We start from the raw sequence: 19,080 nt of genomic DNA on the forward strand, positions 1-19,080 counted from the left end.
CATAATGAATCAGATTATATGGACGGGGGGGGACCTGATTCTAGATCATCTTTGTGATTACAGGCCCTGATATGGACAAGTATAGGATTTAACTAGTTGGAGGTTGAAGGACAAAAGCTTTTCATCCTGTCAGTCCTGTGTTATGCATCCCAAGTTCGCTGCTAAATATTAAATGAATGCTCCCCAGCTATCTGCACTGACTCTATCTTGCACTGACCCTACGCACAAGCACTAGACTATATATACACACCATATACACACTCAGCCAGTACATTGACACTCCCACACACTTTCACATACACTACATATGCACACACACACACATACATACTGTACACACACACATGCAAATCGACAAACACACATACATACAAACACACATACATAGACACACACACAACCTGCCTTCATGTACATATCTACCTCAAATACCTCTTACATCTGCACATTGATCTGGTACTGGTACTCCCTGTATATAGCTCCACATTGATGTGGTACTGGTACTCCCTGTATATAGCTCCACATTGATCTGGTACTGGTACTCCCTGTATATAGCTCCACATTGATCTGGTACTGGTACTCCCTGTATATAGCTCCACATTGATCTGGTACTGGTACTCCCTGTATATAGCTCCACATTGATCTGGTACTGGCACTCCCTGTATATAGCTCCACATTGATCTGGTACTGGTACTCCCTGTATATAGCTCCACATTGATCTGGTACTGGTACTCCCTGTATATAGCTTCACATTGATCTGGTACTGGTACTCCCTGTATATAGCTCCACATTGATGTGGTACTGGTACTCCCTGTATATAGCTCCACATTGATCTGGTACTGGTACTCCCTGTATATAGCTCCACATTGATCTGGTACTGGTACTCCCTGTATATAGCTCCACATTGATCTGGTACTGGTACTCCCTGTATATAGCTCCACATTGATCTGGTACTGGTACTCCCTGTATATAGCTCCACATTGATCTGGTACTGGTACTCCCTGTATATAAAAGAAATGTCCTCTCACTGTCAACTGTGTTTATTTTCAGCAAACTTAACATGTGTAAATATTTTTTATGAACATAAGATTCAACAACTGAGACATAAACTGAACAAGTTCCACAGACATGTGACTAACAGAAATTGAATAATGTGTCCCTGAACAAAGGGGGGGTCAAAATCAAAAGTAACAGTCAGTATCTGGTGTGGCCACCAGCTGCATTAAGTACTGCAGTGCATCTCCTCCTCATGGACTGCACTAGATTTGCCAGTTCTGGCTGTGAGATGTTACCCCACTCTTCCACCAAGGTACCTGCAAATTCCCGGACATTTCTGGGGGGAATGGCCCTAGCCCTTTGGATTGACCAATTGGACCAATTGGATCACCAATTGGATTGAGATCCAGGCTCTTTGCTGGCCATGGCAGAACACTGACATTCCTGTCTTGCAGGAAATCATGCACAGAACGAGCAGTATGGCTGGTGGCATTGTCATGCTGGAGGGTCATGTCAGGATGAGCCTGCAGGAAGGGTACCACATGAGGGAGGAGGATGTCTTCCCTGTAACACACAGCGTTGTCATGCTGGAGGGTCATGTCAGGATGTGCCTGCAGGAAGGGTACCACATGAGGGAGGAGGATGTCTTCCCTGTAACACACAGCGTTGTCATGCTGAAGGGTCATGTCAGGATGAGCCTGCAGGAAGGGTACCACATGAGGGAGGAGGATGTCTTCCCTGTAACACACAGCGTTGTCATGCTGGAGGGTCATGTCAGGATGAGCCTGCAGGAAGGGTACCACACGAGGGAGGAGGATGTCTTCCCTGTAACACACAGCGTTGTCATGCTGGAGGGTCATGTCAGGATGAGCCTGCAGGAAGGGTACCACACGAGGGAGGAGGATGTCTTCCCTGTAACACACAGCGTTGAGATTGCCTGCAATGAAAACAAGCTCAGTCCGATGATGCTGTGACACACCACCCCAGACCATGACGGACCCTCCACCTCCAAATCGATCCCTCTCCAGAGTACAGGCCTCGGTGTAACGCTCATTCCTTCTACGATAAACGTGAAACCGACCATCACCCCCGGTGAGAGAAAACCGTGACTCATCAGTGACGAGCACCTTTAGCCAGTCCTGTCTGGTCCAGCGACGGTGGGTTTGTGCCCATAGGCAACGTTGTTGTCGGTGATGTCTGGTGAGGACCTTCCTTACAACAGGCCTACAAGCCCTCAGTCCAGCCTCTCTCAGCCTATTGCGGACAGTCTGAGCACTGATGGAGGGATTGTGTGTTCCAGTAAACTCGGGCAGTTGTTGTTGCCATCCTGTACCTGTCCTGCAGGTGTGATGTTCGGATGTACCGATCCTGTGCAGGTGTTGTTAAACGTGGTCTGCCACTGCGAGGACGATCGTCTCTCCACCCTGTCTCCCTGTAGCGCTGTCTTAGGCGTCTCACAGTACGGACATTGCAATTTATTTCCCTGGCCACATCTACAGTCCTCATGCCTCCTTGCAGCATGCCTAAGGCACGTTCACGCAGATGAGTAGAGACCCTGGGCATCTTTCTTTTGGTGTTTTTCAGAGTCAGTAGAAAGGCCTCTTTAGTGTCCATAGTTTTCATAACTGTAACCTTAATTGCCTACCGTCTGTAAGCTGTTAGTGTCTTAACGACCGTTCCACAGGTGCATGTTCATTAATTGTTTATGGTTCATTGAACAAGCATGTGAAACAGTGTTTAAACCCTTTACAATGAAGATCTGTGAAGTTATTTGTATTTTTACGGATTATCTTTGAAAGACGGGGTCTTGAAAAAGGGACGTTTCTTTTTTTGCTGAGATTAGCTGCGTTCTTGTGTATTGTATTTTATTCCTATTCTCGTTGGGAAGGACTCGTAAGGCTACACCAGTTGTATTCGGTGCATGTGGCAAATATTATCTCCCTGTGAATGACCTTGAAGCAACAGAGAATCATCGTCAATCAATCAGCCCATAGACATGATACAATAGAGAGAGAGAGAGAGAGAGGGTTCTTAGGTCTTCTCTCAGCAGGAAATGGAACAATTAGCTGAAGAAAAGCATCTGTTCAATGCCTTATTATATTCTTATTATTCTTATAATTATTGTATTATTATTTTCTGTGTAGTGTGTATAAATCCCGTATGGTTCTTGAGTCTATGTTACTGTATTTGTTATTCCAGCAGTGGGTAGCTACTCCCTACAGACAATCCTTTCTATACAGTACAGGCAACCGAATCTACTGAAACATGATATTACTTGGTTTCTTCCCTCAACCATTACGCACCCTCATGTACTTACCATCCCTTTCCCCCACACTCAAGAGTTCAAAGGGTCAGAGGCCTTTGCAATTTCCACCAATATGCTCCACTCCATAAGTCAATGCCCCTTGCAGAGTAATTATACTAAGCATACCGTAACACACGTGTTTGAGTGTGACATGTTTTTGACATGGTTTTGGACACACCCACTGTCGTCCCGGGTAGGGTATGGTAGGGTACACTCTTAGAAAAAAGGGTTCCAAAAGGGTTCTTTGGCTGTGCCTATAGGAGAACCCTTTTTGGTTCCAGGTAGAACTCTTGTGGGTTCCATGTAGAACCCTCTGTTGAAAGGGTTCTACATGGGACTCAAAAGGGTTCCACCTAGAACCAAAAAGGGTTCTTCAATGGGTTGTCCTATGGGGACAGCCGAAGAACCCTTTTAAGTTCTAGATGGAAAAAGGTGCTAAGAGTGTAGGGTAGGGTGTGGTATTAACTTCAAACAATAAAGTCTCATTTTTGGTAGATGGGAATCATTGAAAGTATTTTTGGGGAGACAGGAGTCATTGAAAGTATTCTTTTTGGGCTTGAATAGTACTTCAGTTCTTTTGTGTGTTTCATCAACGTTGATTGAAAAAGGTATCCTATGCTTGAGAGCAGGCGGTCGTTCGTTTGTCGTCTCTTCCCCCAGTGAGTTGTGCTCTTTGACAGTCTTATGGTACGTACAGGGATAACAGACCCCAACAACACTTCATTTGATTGGATCTGATCCCGTAAGTGCAGAGGCAGGCAACAGAGCGAGTGGTGAATTCTTTTCAGGTTGCTTTGGCACGTCCAAAATGAACTGGGTATGAAGGGATACATGAAGGAGAGATGAGGGGAACAGAGCTTGACAATGTATATTAGTGGGAGAGGAGTGGAGAACACAAGCCACATCTTTTGTCTGTATTGTACTGAACACTGGTGATGATGTGATGGTAAACTGGGTTGAGTTACGTAGTGCACTGAACTCATCACGCCCAGAAAAGAACGAGAGCCGAGTTCCCCAACGGGTCACCGGTTGGACATAAAACACGGTAAAAACACCAGCAAATCCGCTCCAAGTGATTTTAATTTGGGAAGTCTTGTTTCAATGTATTCCCATGCATAGTAGAGAGATAGATACAGTATATATGATCGTATACAAACGGAAGCCAGGTTTGACATTTTTATGTTTTAGTCATATATTATATCTGTTTGGGCTTCTTGCAGTCAATTAGAAAATGATTTGTAATTATGTTCCAGCCCCCTGACCATCCATCCGCTCATGAAAGAAATCGGCCCGCGGCTGAATCTAGTTGATGATCCCTGAACTATAGCATTTAGAACCGTCCTAGAACCATCCTTTCTCTCCTCTCTTCATTATCTCTTCTCTCCTCTCTTAATCAGCTCTTCTCTCTCCTCTTCATGAACTCTTCTCTCTTCATCAGCTCTTCTCTCTTCTTAGAGACAGACAGTAGGCCTATTTGGGGAGTCATTATAACCATCCTGCTTGATTTCTGAAGGTGATAAATGTCTCATATTTATTATCACACACCTATGCCAGCTTGCCATGCTTAGGACTGGTGTTGAAGTATTTTTGATTGGTGATGACGATCAACATCAGCATCTTCAACTTCAGATCTTCATCCAATATCCCTCTCTGAATCATCCTCCAGCCAACTGCCTGTCCTTTCTACTAGGTCACAGGTCACATATTTCACAGCAGGCTGTTTGATGAGTCGACATTGGTGACAGTGTGTCCCAAACTAGAGACGTTCTCTGGTACAGGGAGTAGCAGCAGAGGGGATAGGTTTCAATCCTCTACATACCAGAACGCAGACCAGAGCCCTTCAGTCAGAGAGTCCAGGTTCCTGACTTACATACCAGAATCTACATCTGATCCCTTCCCACAGAGTGACCCAGTACCCCCTCCTTCACCCTAAACCTTCCCATACTGACCCAGTACCCCCTCCTTCATCCTAAACCTTCCCACAGAGTGACCCAGTACCCCCTCCTTCACCCTAAACATTCCCATAGTGACCCAGTACCCCCTCCTTCACCCGAAACCTTCCCACAGAGTGACCCAGTACCCCCTCCTTCACCCTAAACCTTCCCATAGTGACCCAGTACCCCCTCCTTCACCCTAAACCTTCCTACAGAGTGACCCAGTACCCCCTCCTTCACCCTAAACCTTCCCATAGTGACCCAGTACCCCCTCCTTCACCCTAAACCTTCCTACAGAGTGACCCAGTACCCCCTCCTTCACCCTAAACCTTCCCATAGTGACCCAGTACCCCTCTTCACCCTAAACCTTCCTACAGAGTGACCCAGTACCCCCTCCTTCACCCTAAACCTTCCCACAGAGTGACCCAGTACCCCCTCCTTCACCTAAACCTTCCCACAGAGTGACCCAGTACCCCCTCCTTCACCCGAAACCTTCCCACAGAGTGACCCAGTACCCCTCCTTCACCCTAAACCTTCCCATAGTGACCCAGTACCCCCTCCTTCACCCGAAACCTTCCCACAGAGTGACCCAGTACCCCTCCTTCATCCTAAACCTTCCTATAGTGACCCAGTACCCCCTCCTTCACCCTAAACCTTCCCACAGAGTGACCCAGTACCCCTCCTTCACCCTAAACCTTCCCACAGAGTGACCCAGTACCCCTCCTTCATCCTAAACCTTCCTATAGTGACCCAGTACCCCCTCCTTCACCCTAAACCTTCCCACAGAGTGACCCAGTACCCCCTCCTTCACCCTAAACCTTCCCACAGAGTGACCCAGTACTCCCTCCTTCACCCTAAACCTTCCCACAGAGTGACCCAGTACCCCCTCCTTCACCCTAAACCTTCCCATACTGACCCAGTACCCCTCCTTCATCCTAAACCTTCCTATAGTGACCCAGTACCCCCTCCTTCACCCTAAACCTTCCCACAGAGTGACCCAGCACCCCTCCTTCATCCTAAACCTTCCCATAGTGACCCAGTACCCCCTCCTTCACCCTAAACCTTCCCACAGAGTGACCCAGTACCCCCTCCTTCACCCTAAACCTTCCTACAGAGTGACCCAGTACCCCTCCTTCACCCTAAACCTTCCTACAGAGTGACCCAGTACCCCTCCTTCACCCTAAACCTTCCCACAGAGTGACCCAGTACCCCCTCCTTCACCCTAAACCTTCCCACAGAGTGACCCAGTACCCCCTCCTTCACCCTAAACCTTCCCACAGAGTGACCCAGTACCCCCTCCTTCACCCTAAACCTTCCCATACTGACCCAGTACCCCCTCCTTCACCCTAAACCTTCCCACAGAGTGACCCAGTACCCCCTCCTTCACCCTTGTATTGATGTTGTAAAGAGGTTGTATTGATGTTGTAAAGAGGTTGTATTGATGTTGTAAAGAGGTTGTATTGATGTTGTAAAGAGGTTGTATTGACGTTGTAAAGAGGTTGCATTGAGGATTACTGTGAGGGGGAGTGTGGGAACGATACTAGGTTACGCAACAGGGAATCTGCAGACTAGGATGGTGTTTATTTGGAACAATGACAACACTTTTACTGTAGTTTTGGACAAATTATAAGCAGTAATACATCACCCGTGCTTATGAAAATGGCCGACAACCCGAGGAACATTGGTTAATGTTGCTGTGCCAAGAAGGTGTCACAGAGATCCTATTAAATTAAATTCATTTTAGTATGTCATTCTATGGAAGGTGTGGCCTGGCTGTCCTGGGTTCAAGTGACATGGCTGCCATTTTCTGTCAGATCACAGTCTGTGTTCTTGCTGTCTGCCAGGAGGGTGTTACTCTAGTTTCCACACTGATGTTATTGAGGTAGAAAATCCTCAGGCATTGTTGTTTATGTATTACCTCATCTACATTCCGTCTTTGTAGTGTGTGTGTGTGTGTGTGTGTGTGTGTGTGTGTGTGTGTGTGTGTGTGTGTGTGTGTGTGTGTGTGTGTGTGTGTGTGTGTGTGTGTGTGTGTGTGTGTGTGTGTGTGTGTGTGTGTGTGTGTGTGTGTGTGTGTGTGTGTACACTATGCGTGTTGTGTGATACCTCATCTCCACAAGGTGTTAAAAGGTCAGGGAGGAGGTTTCCTGAAACATCACATCTCTCTGTTTCTCTCCTTCCCTTCTTTTTCTGAGAAAAGAAGGCAGGAAACCCTAGCCATCAGTGCCTGTGAAAGAGAGGAACTCACTTTGTTTCATTAAATGAGTGGAAAAAGAGTTTCCAGCGGGCGGGTCCAGGGAGTGATGTCATGGGGATGTGTGTATTGTGTTGTTGCCATAGTTAATGTATTAGAGAGAGAGAGAGAGAGAGAGAGAGAGAACATGGCCAAGATGTTCATAAATGACCAGCATGGTCGAATAATAATAAGGCAGAACAGTTGAAACTGGAGCAGCAGCACGGCCAGTCACTCTGTGTGGTTATTGTGATGATGTCAGTCACTCTGTGTGGTTAGTGTGATGATGTCAGTCACTCTGTGTGGTTAGTGTGATGATGTCAGTCACTCTGTGTTGTGTGCGATGGCTGACATGATGTCATGCCGTGCTCATGGAGGTCAAATGTGTTGAATTTCCACACACATAAACACACGCTGAGAGATGCAGACACCCCACACACTCTCTCTGCGTCTCAGTGATGTGTTGCTGGCAGCCACAGTGGTTAATGAAAACAAGACGTGTAGAAAAGGCTCTTGGTATCACAGTTGTTCCTCTCACTTGTTCCAGACTGTGAGATAGATCTGGTGTTATCAACCGTGTGTCAGGACCCGGTTACGAACGGGTCTCCGGAGTGAGAAACAGTCACTTAACCAACTGAGCCACGAATAGTTGGCAGAACCCAGAAGATGAGGCAGACACAGCAGTACTTGAGACGATGTATTTAATGTAGTAAAAAGTGAAGTCCTTCAGGAACACATGTAACTCCACAACATCAAAAGGAATTCCACAAGAACAAAGGTAATCCTCCAAGACAAAAAGGTAAATCCACAAGGTGGAAGGTATAGCACAAAAAGCCTCAAAAAATACTCAAAAACAAACAAACAAGAACAAAAAAACAGAATTCCACAAGAGAGTCCACCGGGATCAACAAGAGTTCACAGAGTACTAGGGCTGGGTGCTAACATACAAACACAGAGCAAAGGACTGAGGAAAACAAAGGGTTTAAATACAATCAGGGGAAACCAGGCACAGGTGCAAATAATAATGGGGATCAAGGGAAAACAAAAGGTCAAAAGGCACAATGGGGGCATCTAGTGACCAAAAACCGGAACAACCCTGGCCAAATCCTGACACCGTGTCCATTCCTCTTCTTTGGACCTCTCTTTATGGATTCCAGCTATCCATCTGTACCATCCTCTCAGGCGTTTCAGATAGAGTTATCCATCTGTACCATCCTCTCAGGCATTTCAGATAGAGTTATCCATCTGTACCATCCTCTCAGGCGTTTCAGATAGAGTTATCCATCTGTACCATCCTCTCAGGCGTTTCAGATAGAGTTATCCATCTGTACCATCCTCTCAGGCGTTTCAGATAGAGTTATCCATCTGTACCATCCTCTCAGACATTTCAGCTAGAGGTATCCATCTGTACCATCCTCTCAGGCATTTCAGATAGTTATCCATCTGTACCATCTTCTCAGGCGTTTCAGCTAGAGTTATCCATCTGTACCATCCTCTCAGGCGTTTCAGATAGAGTTATCCATCTGTACCATCCTCTCAGACATTTCAGATAGAGTTATCCATCTGTACCATCCTCTCAGGCGTTTCAGCTAGAGTTATCCATCTGTACCATCCTCTCAGGCGTTTCAGATAGAGTTATCCATCTGTACCATCCTCTCAGGCGTTTCAGATAGAGTTATCCATCTGTACCACCCTCTCAGGCATTTCAGATAGAGGTATCCATCTGTAACACCCTCTCAGGCATTTCAGATAGAGTTATCCATCTGTAACACCCTCTCAGGCATTTCAGATAGAGGTATCCATCTGTAACACCCTCTCAGGCATTTCAGCTAGAGTTATCCATCTGTAACCCCCTCTCAGGCATTTCAGATAGAGTTATCCATCTGTAACACCCTCTCAGGCGTTTCAGCTGATTGTGAGGAAGGCACTGCATACCTAAATGGTGGTTAACCCATTCAATTGTTGGAAGTATTTATAGAATGTGATCTTTCTTTTTTATACAGCAAAACACACTGCTATCTTTGATTCGATGTCTCATTGTGTTCCTCTCTCTCCCCCCGTGCAGTGTGTGGCGTTGACCTGGCCCAGGGGGGGTTCTTTGTGCGTCAGGGGGAGTACATCTGCACCCTGGACTACCAGCGGATGTACGGCACGCGCTGCTTCAGCTGTGAGGAGTTCATCGAGGGAGAGGTGGTGTCAGCGCTGGGAAAGACCTACCACCCACGCTGCTTCGTCTGCGTCACCTGCAAGTAAGGGAGAACACACACACACACACACACACACACACACACACACACACACACACACACACACACACACACACACACACACACACACACACACACACACACACACACACACACACACACACACACACACACACACACACACACACAGACACACACACACACACACACACACACACACAGACACACACACACACAGACACACACACACACAGACACACACACACACACACAGACACACACACAGACACACACACACAGACACACACACACACACAGACACACACACACACACACACAGACACACACCTACACACGCACCTACACACACACGCACACACACACACACACACACTAAGGGACAATCAGATGCACAGACAGATGGGTGCCCACATTAAAATATGCATCTGGATGTTTTGAAGACTGTCAATACTGTAGTCTGGAATCCCCTAACGCATTCATATGGAACACTGTGTGTATGTGTATATGTGTGTGTGATCTATAAGCCAGTGTTAGCTATGTGTGTGTGTGTGTGTGTGTGTGAAGGTGTTGTTGTTGATATCTCTCTCTCTCTCTCTCTCTCTATCCTTCTTTCTCCCTGTTCTCTCTCTTTCTCCCTGTTCTCTATCTCTTTCTCCCTGTTCTATCTCTTTCTCCCTGTTCTCTATCTCTTTCTCCCTGTTCTCTCTCTCTTTCTCCCTGTTCTATCTCTTTCTCCCTGTTCTCTATCTCTTTCTCCCTGTTCTCTCTCTCTTTCTCCCTGTTCTATCTCTTTCTCCCTGTTCTCTATCTCTTTCTCCCTGTTCTCTCTCTCTTTCTCCCTGTTCTCTCTCTTTTTATCTGTCTGTCTTTCTCTCTCTCTCTTTCTCTCTCTCTTTCTCTCTCTCTCTCTCTCTCTCTCTCCGTATGGTGTATGATGTATATTAGTCTCCATCTCCAACACTGCTGTATCTGTCACTGTGTCCGTTCTCCTTCTCGGGTAGATTAATAATCTATAATGTGACCTCTTACATTCAGGAGTTTGGGATGTCATAAAGGCTGAGAGGAAGGGATGGAGAGGGGGGAGGATGAGTGACACTGTCCTGACTCCTGTAGAGCTTGTTGTGCGGTCTGTCCCTTGGCAAGAGCATAGTGTTAATTAAACTGTGTGTGTGGTTAGTTGCATTGGTATCTATATGTGTGTGTTTCTCTGTGGGGAGGAGGGGGAGTCTCAGATTGGTTGTCCTACATCTGTCATCACACATTCACCATCTATCTAGTTCCCTCTGTATCTCTAGTCATCACACTGGGTCAGTGTGGATGGGACCATGTACTTGTTCATATATGTCATTTACGACTCATTAGTTTGGTGTGTGTGTGTTTGTGTGTGCGTCTGTGTGTGTTTGTGTGTGTGCGTCTGTGTATGTTTGTGTGTGTGTGTGTCTGTGTATGTTTGTATGTGTGTGTGTCTGTGTGTGTGCGTCTGTGTGTGTGTCTGTGTGTGTATCTGTGCCTGTGTGTGTCTGCGTGCGTATCTGTGCCTGTGTGTGCGTGTGTGTTTGTCCCTACTCTTGAACCTGAGCAGCCTGGCTGTGACAGTGACCATTTCTGATCCAGTGGGACTTACGTAGAGCATCAGGTGATAAACATAGCATGATAACAACTCCCATCTTTCACACTAATATCAGCCAAGACAATATGGAATCATCTCTGCTCTATTCTACTGAATCCACTGCCAGTCTGGTAGTGAGATACTTCATCCTCAGTGCTGCAGTACAGTTTGGGGTGATGGAGTCTTCCCTAATGCTGCTCACCTAAAGGCATTGATACAGACAGTGTGTGTGTCTGTGTGTGTCTGTGTGTGTCTGTGTGTGTCTGTGTCTGTGTGTGCGTCTGTGTCTGTGTGTGTGCGTCTGTGTATGTTTGTGTGTGTTTGGGTGTGTCTGTGTGTGTCTGTGTGTGTGCGTCTGTGTATGTTTGTGTGTGTGTGTCTGTGTGTGTGCGTCTGTGTATGTTTGTGTGTGTGTGTCTGTGTGTGTATCTGTGCCTGTGTGTGTCTGTGTGTGTGCGTCTGTGTATGTTTGTGTGTGTGTGTCTGTGTGTGTGTCTGTGTATGTTTGTGTGTGTGTGTCTGTGTGTGTTTGTGTGTGTGTGTGCTGCTCACCTAAAGGCATTGATACATTTATGCATGGTCAATGTGAAGGTTTATTTGTTTACGGTGCTAGACTTCACATGATCTAATACCGTGAGAATTTAGTAGAAACGGAAAAGGTCTTCGTCAGTGGCCTTCGTCCATCAGTGGCCTTCGTCAGAGGCCCTCGTCAGTGGCCTTCATCAGAACTAATGTTGTTCCCCCAAAAAATTGTTGCACATCGAATCATGTTGGTTGACCGCCCTTCACATGTTACCCTGGAAATGTCAGCCACAGACATCATCGTCTGCAGTCTTACTCACCCAAACAGTAAAAGATGCTCAGAGTTTAATAATGACTAGTTCATTGTTGTGAACTGACCGTGTCTTGTGTTGCGTGTTGATTGACAGACAGCCGTTCCCTGCCGGTGACCGTGTGACATTTAACGGTAAAGAATGTGTCTGCCAAAACTGTACACAGCCCCAGTCTGCCAACAGCCCTGCTCCCATACAGGCTGTCCACAGTAAGTTACCCTACATACACTCATGTTCTGTCTCTCTGTCTCACGTCATCATTCTATACAGTATAATATCAGTCCATCTCCTTCTCTTGCTTCACATCCTGATAAATCTCTCTATTTCTCACCCTCTCTCACCCTCCTCTCTCCCTGTAGACTGCTGTGGCTGTGGGAAGGAGTTTAAGAATGAGCAGTCTCTTGTAGCGCTGGATAAACACTGGCATCTGGGCTGCTTCAAGTGTAAGGTGTGCAACAAGGTGCTCAACGCCGAGTACATCAGCAAGTGAGTCTCTCATAGCCTCAACACCTCGACACCACATCAACACCACCTCATCACCTCAACACCTCAACAACACCTCGACACCACATCAACACCACATCAACACCACATCAACACCTCCTCAACACCTCCTCAACACCACCTCAACACCTCGACACCACATCAACACCACATCAACACCTCCTCAACACCTCCTCAACACCTCCTCAACACCACCTCAACACCTCGACACCACATCAACACCACATCAACACCTCCTCAACACCTCCTCAACACCTCCTCAACACCACATCAACACCACATCAACACCTCCTCAACACCTCCTCAACACCACCTCAACACCTCGACACCACATCAACACCACATCAACACCACATCAACACCTCCTCAACACCTCCTCAACACCACATCAACACCTCGACACCACATCAACACCACATCAACACCTCCTCAACACCTCCTCAACACCTCCTCAACACCACATCAACACCTCGACACCACATCAACACCACATCAACACCATCAACACCACATCAACACCTCCTCAACACCTCCTCAACACCACATCAACACCTCCTCAACACCTCCTCAACACCTCCTCAACACCACCTCAACACCTCGACACCACATCGACACCACATCAACACCACATCAACACCACCTCAACACCTCGACACCACCTCAACACCTCGACACCACATCAACACCACATCAACACCTCCTCAACACCTCCTCAACACCACCTCAACACCTCGACACCACATCAACACCACATCAACACCTCCTCAACACCACCTCAACACCACGACACCACAAGAGGCCAACGCGTCAGCTTGAATTAAAAAGTGATACTAGCAAGAGTAGTGTTCATGTTTCTGTTTTCTTTGAAGGAATCACATCACTCACCTGTAACCAGGTAACTCAGATCACATCACTCACCTGTAACCAGGTAACTCAGATCACATCACTCACATGTAACCAGATAACTCAGATCACATCACTCACCTGTAACCAGGTAACTCAGATCACATCACTCACCTGTAACCAGGTAACTCAGATCACATCACTCACCTGTAACCAGATAACTCAGATCACATCACTCACCTGTAACCAGATAACTCAGATCACATCACTCACCTGTAACCAGGTAACTCAGATCATATCACTCACCTGTAACCAGGTAACTCAGATCACATCACTCACCTGTAACCAGGTAACTCAGATCACATCACTCACCTGTAACCAGATAACTCAGATCACTCACCTGTAACCAGGTAACTCAGATCACATCACTCACCTGTAACCAGGTAACTCAGATCACATCACTCACCTGTAACCAGATAACTCAGATCACATCACTCACCTGTAACCAGGTAACTCAGATCACATCACTCACCTGTAACCAGGTAACTCAGATCACATCACTCACCTGTAACCAGGTAACTCAGATCACATCACTCACCTGTAACCAGGTAACTCAGATCACATCACTCACCTGTAACCAGGTAACTCAGATCACATCACTCACCTGTAACCAGGTAACTCAGATCACATCACTCACCTGTAACCAGGTAACTCAGATCACATCACTCACCTGTAACCAGGTAACTCAGATCACATCACTCACCTGTAACCAGGTAACTCAGATCACATCACTCACCTGTAACCAGGTAACTCAGATCACATCACTCACCTGTAACCAGGTAACTCAGATCACATCACTCACCTGTAACCAGATAACTCAGATCACATCACTCACCTGTAACCAGGTAACTCAGATCACATCCCTCACCTGTAACCAGGTAACTCAGATCACATCACTCACCTGTAACCAGATAACTCAGATCACATCACTCACCTGTAACCAGGTAACTCAGATCACATCACTCACCTGTAACCAGGTAACTCAGATCACATCACTCACCTGTAACCAGATAACTCAGATCACATCACTCACCTGTAACCAGGTAACTCGGATCACATCACTCACCTGTAACCAGGTAACTCAGATCACATCACTCACCTGTAACCAGGTAACTCAGAAGTGAAAATAATTTTGGACATTTTGAATCTGGTCGTGTCACTGTCTCCCTGATATCACCTGTCAGAAGTGTCAGAATGTCACAGAGTATGTATTGAAAGCTGGCTGTGATCTCTGGTGTGTGTGTGTTGTACTAGGGATGGGATCCCCTACTGCGAGGTGGACTACCATGCCATGTACGGCATCCAGTGTGACAGCTGCAAGAAGTACATCACTGGGAAAGTACTGGAGGTAGGACGCGTTATAACACCTATATGTCACTCCTGTCTATGGATGGAGTGATGGATGATTGAGGTATGTGAGGCAGAGCTATGTCTTCAAAGTGGAAACATTTTCAGATTCACACAACAAAAGGTCCCCATGGTCTTGCCACTCTTAGATGTATACATTAGTAGTAACCATCTTTGTTGACATGCTTTTACAATCTGACTTGTGGCGTTCAGTCGGCTTTCACTCTCCCCTTCACTCTTACTCTCTCTTTTTCTCTCTCTTTTTCTCTCTCTCTCTCACTTTCGCTCTCTCTTGCTCTCTCTCACTCTCGCTCTCTCTCTCTCTCTCTCTCTCGCTCTCTTTCGCTCCCTCTCTCTCTCGCTCTCTCTTGCTCGCTCACTCTCTCTCTCGCTCCCTCTCTCTCGCTCTCTTGCTCTCTCTTGCTCGCTCTCTCTCTCGCTCTCTCTTTCTCTCTCTCTCTCTTTCTCTCTCTCTCTCGCTCTCTCTCTTTCTCTCTCGCTCTCTTTCGCTCACTCGCTCGCTCTCTCTTTCTCTCTCGCTCTCTTTCACTCACTCGCTCTCTCTCTCTCTCTCTCTCTCTCGCTGTCTCTCTCTTGCTCTCTTTCGCTCCCTCTCTCTCGCCCTCGCCCTCTCTCTCCCTCTCTCTTTCTTGCTCTCTTTCGCTCCCTCTCTCTCGCCCTCTCTCTCCCTCTCTCTTTCTTGCTCTCTTTCGCTCCCTCTCTCTCGCCCTCACCCTCTCTCTCCCTCTCTCTTTCGCTCCCTCTCTCTCGCCCTCTCTCTCCCTCTCTCTTTCTTGCTCTCTTTCGCTCCCTCTCTCTCGCCCTCACCCTCTCTCTCTCTCTCTCTCACTCTCGCTCTCTCTTTTCTCTCTCTCGCTCTCTCTCTCTCTCTCTCCCTCTCTCTCTCGCTCTCTTTCGCTCGCTCGCTCTCTCTCTCTTGCTCTCTTTCGCTCCCTCTCTCTCGCCCTCACCCTCTCTCTCCCTCTCTCTCTCTCTCTCTCTCTGTGTGTGTCTCTGTGTGTGTGCTGTACAACAATGTGTGATTTCATCGCAGAGGGTCAATGTGGGCTTCCTCAAGGCAGTTTAGGTGGGCATGCTACACCCTAATCCCCACTCTTGTATTAACACACATGAACCACAATTCAAAACAGAGTCAGCAGACAGAGCTTCTAACCTAGAGAGCTATGATCTATTGGCCTTTAGAACCCATGCAGATCAAGTCACAGTACATTACAGTCCAACACTGGGTTTAGTTAGGAGGGTCACAGCCACCAGTCTGTCACCTGTCCTGTCCTGTCCTGCACTGTGGACTGTGTGGAGCCTTGCCTAGGATTCCTGCCTGCACTTAAATGTCATGGCATTTAGGATTGATCAAGGAATGGAACCGCAGAGGGACACGTCAACAGAGGGGCCTTAGTGAGGCTTGAACTGGATGGTTTGAGGGTTGTGGTTAAATGGTCTGAATGGTCTGCATGGTCTGCATGGTCTGCATGGTCTGCATGGTCTGCATGGTCTGAATGGTCTGCATGGTCTGCATGGTCTGCATGGTCTGCATGGTCTGAATGGTCTGAATGGTCTGCATGGTCTGAATGGTCTGCATGGTCTGAATGGTCTGAATGGTCTGCATGGTCTGAATGGTCTAAATGGTCTGAATGGTCTGCTACAACATATGGATCAAACAGCTCCTGTCAAACGAGTTTAACACTTGGAAGTTTCTGTCTGCATTGATGTCCAAATTGAGTTATCGACATTGCCTTGTTCTGTACACTGTCTTCTACATATATAGTGCTCAGAATGCCCCAATGAATGTGGTGTTTACACTAGAGAGGTGGCACAGGGTCACAGTAGGGTTCAGGAAGAGGAAGGAAGAGGAAGAGGAGGTTTTTATGGATCTGTGTATAGTTGGCTGGTTTGAAGACAGGACAAAGAGAGAGACAATGTATTACCAGCTGGGCTCCGTGCATTCAACCACTCTGTTCCACTGATGTGAGTGTTCTCTGTGTGTGCCTGTGTGTGTGTGCGTGTGCGTGCGTGCGTGTGTGTGTCAGCCTCGTTGCTCTACTCGGCCTCTCTCACCAAAATCCATTCTGAGACTAAATGGATCACCTCCCCTGCCTCTCAGCCTACTCCTAAAACTGTGGGGGAGAGAAGAGCAAGAGCAATAGAGATGGATAGAGAGAGGAAGGGTGGGAGGGAGATGGATAGAGAGATGAAGGGAGGGAGAGAGATGAAGGGAGGGAGGGAGATGGATAGAGAGAGGAAGGGAGGGAGAGTGAGAGGGATAGAGATGGATAGAGAGAGGAAGGGAGGAGGGAGATGGATAGAGAGATGAAGGGAGGGAGGGAGATGGATAGAGAGAGGAAGGGTGGGAGGGAGATGGATAGAGAGATGAAGGGAGGGAGAGAGATGAAGGGAGGGGGGAGATGGATAGAGAGAGGAAGGGAGGGAGAGTGAGAGGGATAGAGAGAGGAAGGGAGGGAGGGAGATGGATAGAGAGATGAAGGGAGGGAGAGTGAGAGGGATACAGATGGATAGAGAGAGGAAGGGAGGGAGGGAGATGGATAGAGAGATGAAGGGAGGGAGGGAGATGGATAGAGAGAGGAAGGGTGGGAGGGAGATGGATAGAGAGATGAAGGGAGGGAGAGAGATGAAGGGAGGGGGAGATGGATAGAGAGAGGAAGGGAGGGAGAGTGAGAGGGATAGAGATGGATAGAGAGAGGAAGGGAGGGAGGGAGATGGATAGAGAGATGAAGGGAGGGAGAGTGAGAGAGATAGAGAGATGAAGAGAGGGAGGGAGATGGATAGAGAGAGGAAGGGTGGGAGGGAGATGGATAGAGAGATGAAGGGAGGGAGAGAGATGAAGGGAGGGAGGGAGATGGATAGAGAGGGAAGGGAGGGAGAGTGAGAGGGATAGAGATGGATAGAGAGGAAGGGAGGGAGGGAGATGGATAGAGAGATGAAGGGAGGGAGAGTGAGAGGGATAGAGATGAAGGGAGGGAGGGAGATGGATAGAGAGATGAAGGGAGGGAGGGAGATGGATAGTGAGAGGAAGGGAGGGAGATGGATAGAGATGGATAGAGAGAGGAAGGGAGGGAGAGTGAGAGGGATAGAGATGGATAGAGAGAGGAAGGGAGGGAGGGAGATGGATAGAGAGATGAAGGGAGGGAGAGTGAGAGAGATAGAGAGATGAAGAGAGGGAGGGAGATGGATAGAGAGAGGAAGGGTGGGAGGGAGATGGATAGAGAGATGAAAGGAGGGAGAGAGATGAAGGGAGGGAGGGAGATGGATAGAGAGAGGAAGGGAGGGAGAGTGAGAGGGATAGAGATGGATAGAGAGAGGAAGGGAGGGAGGGAGATGGATAGAGAGATGAAGGGAGGGAGAGTGAGAGGGATAGAGAGATGAAGGGAGGGAGGGAGATGGATAGAGAGATGAAGGGAGGGAGGGAGATGGATAGTGAGAGGAAGGGAGGGAGGGAGATGGATAGAGATGGATAGAGAGATGAATGGAGGGAGAGTGAGAGGGATAGAGAGAGGAAGGGAGGGAGAGTGAGAGGGATAGAGATGGATAGAGAGAGGAAGGGAGGGAGGGAGATGGATAGAGAGATGAAGGGAGGGAGAGTGAGAGGGATAGAGATGGATAGAGAGAGGGAGATGGATAGAGAGATGAAGGGAGGGAGAGTGAGAGGGATAGAGAGAGGAAGGGAGGGAGGGAGATAGATAGAGAGAGGAAGGGAGGGAGAGTGAGAGGGATAGAGATGGATAGAGAGAGGAAGGGAGGGAGAGTGAGATGGATAGAGATGGATAGAGAGAGGAAGGGAGGGAGGGAGATGGATAGAGAGATGAAGGGAGGGAGAGTGAGAGGGATAGAGAGAGGAAGGGAGGGAGGGAGAGGGATAGAGAGAGGAAGGGAGGGAGGGAGATGGATAGAGATGGATAGAGAGATGAATGGAGGGAGAGTGAGAGGGATAGAGAGAGGAAGGGAGGGAGAGTGAGATGGATAGAGATGGATAGAGAGATGAAGGGAGGGAGGGAGATGGATAGAGAGATGAAGGGATGGAGAGTGAGAGGGATAGAGATGGATAGAGAGAGGAAGGGAGGGAGAGTGAGAGGGATAGAGATGGATAGAGAGAGGAAGGGAGGGAGGGAGATGGATAGAGAGATGAAGGGAGGGAGAGTGAGAGGGATAGAG

The 19,080-nt window shown here is 47.7% G+C and overlaps 1 protein-coding gene across 9 annotated transcripts in view; it reads left to right on the forward strand.

The window, feature by feature from the left end:
• LOC115133657 (actin-binding LIM protein 2-like) overlaps nucleotides 1–19,080 on the forward strand; it is a 134,216-nt gene that overhangs the window by 74,964 nt on the left and 40,172 nt on the right. For all 9 annotated transcript variants that reach the window (XM_029667118.2, XM_065021942.1, XM_029667116.2 and 6 more), the window contains exons 3-6: nucleotides 9,534–9,717; nucleotides 12,235–12,347; nucleotides 12,498–12,624; nucleotides 14,800–14,893. In XM_029667118.2, coding sequence (XP_029522978.2) covers nucleotides 9,534–9,717; nucleotides 12,235–12,347; nucleotides 12,498–12,624; nucleotides 14,800–14,893 — 518 coding nt within the window. The remainder of the gene's footprint in view (nucleotides 1–9,533; nucleotides 9,718–12,234; nucleotides 12,348–12,497; nucleotides 12,625–14,799; nucleotides 14,894–19,080) is intronic.

Source organism: Oncorhynchus nerka, linkage group LG8 (genome assembly GCF_034236695.1).
Source record: "Oncorhynchus nerka isolate Pitt River linkage group LG8, Oner_Uvic_2.0, whole genome shotgun sequence".
NCBI lineage: Eukaryota > Metazoa > Chordata > Actinopteri > Salmoniformes > Salmonidae > Oncorhynchus > Oncorhynchus nerka.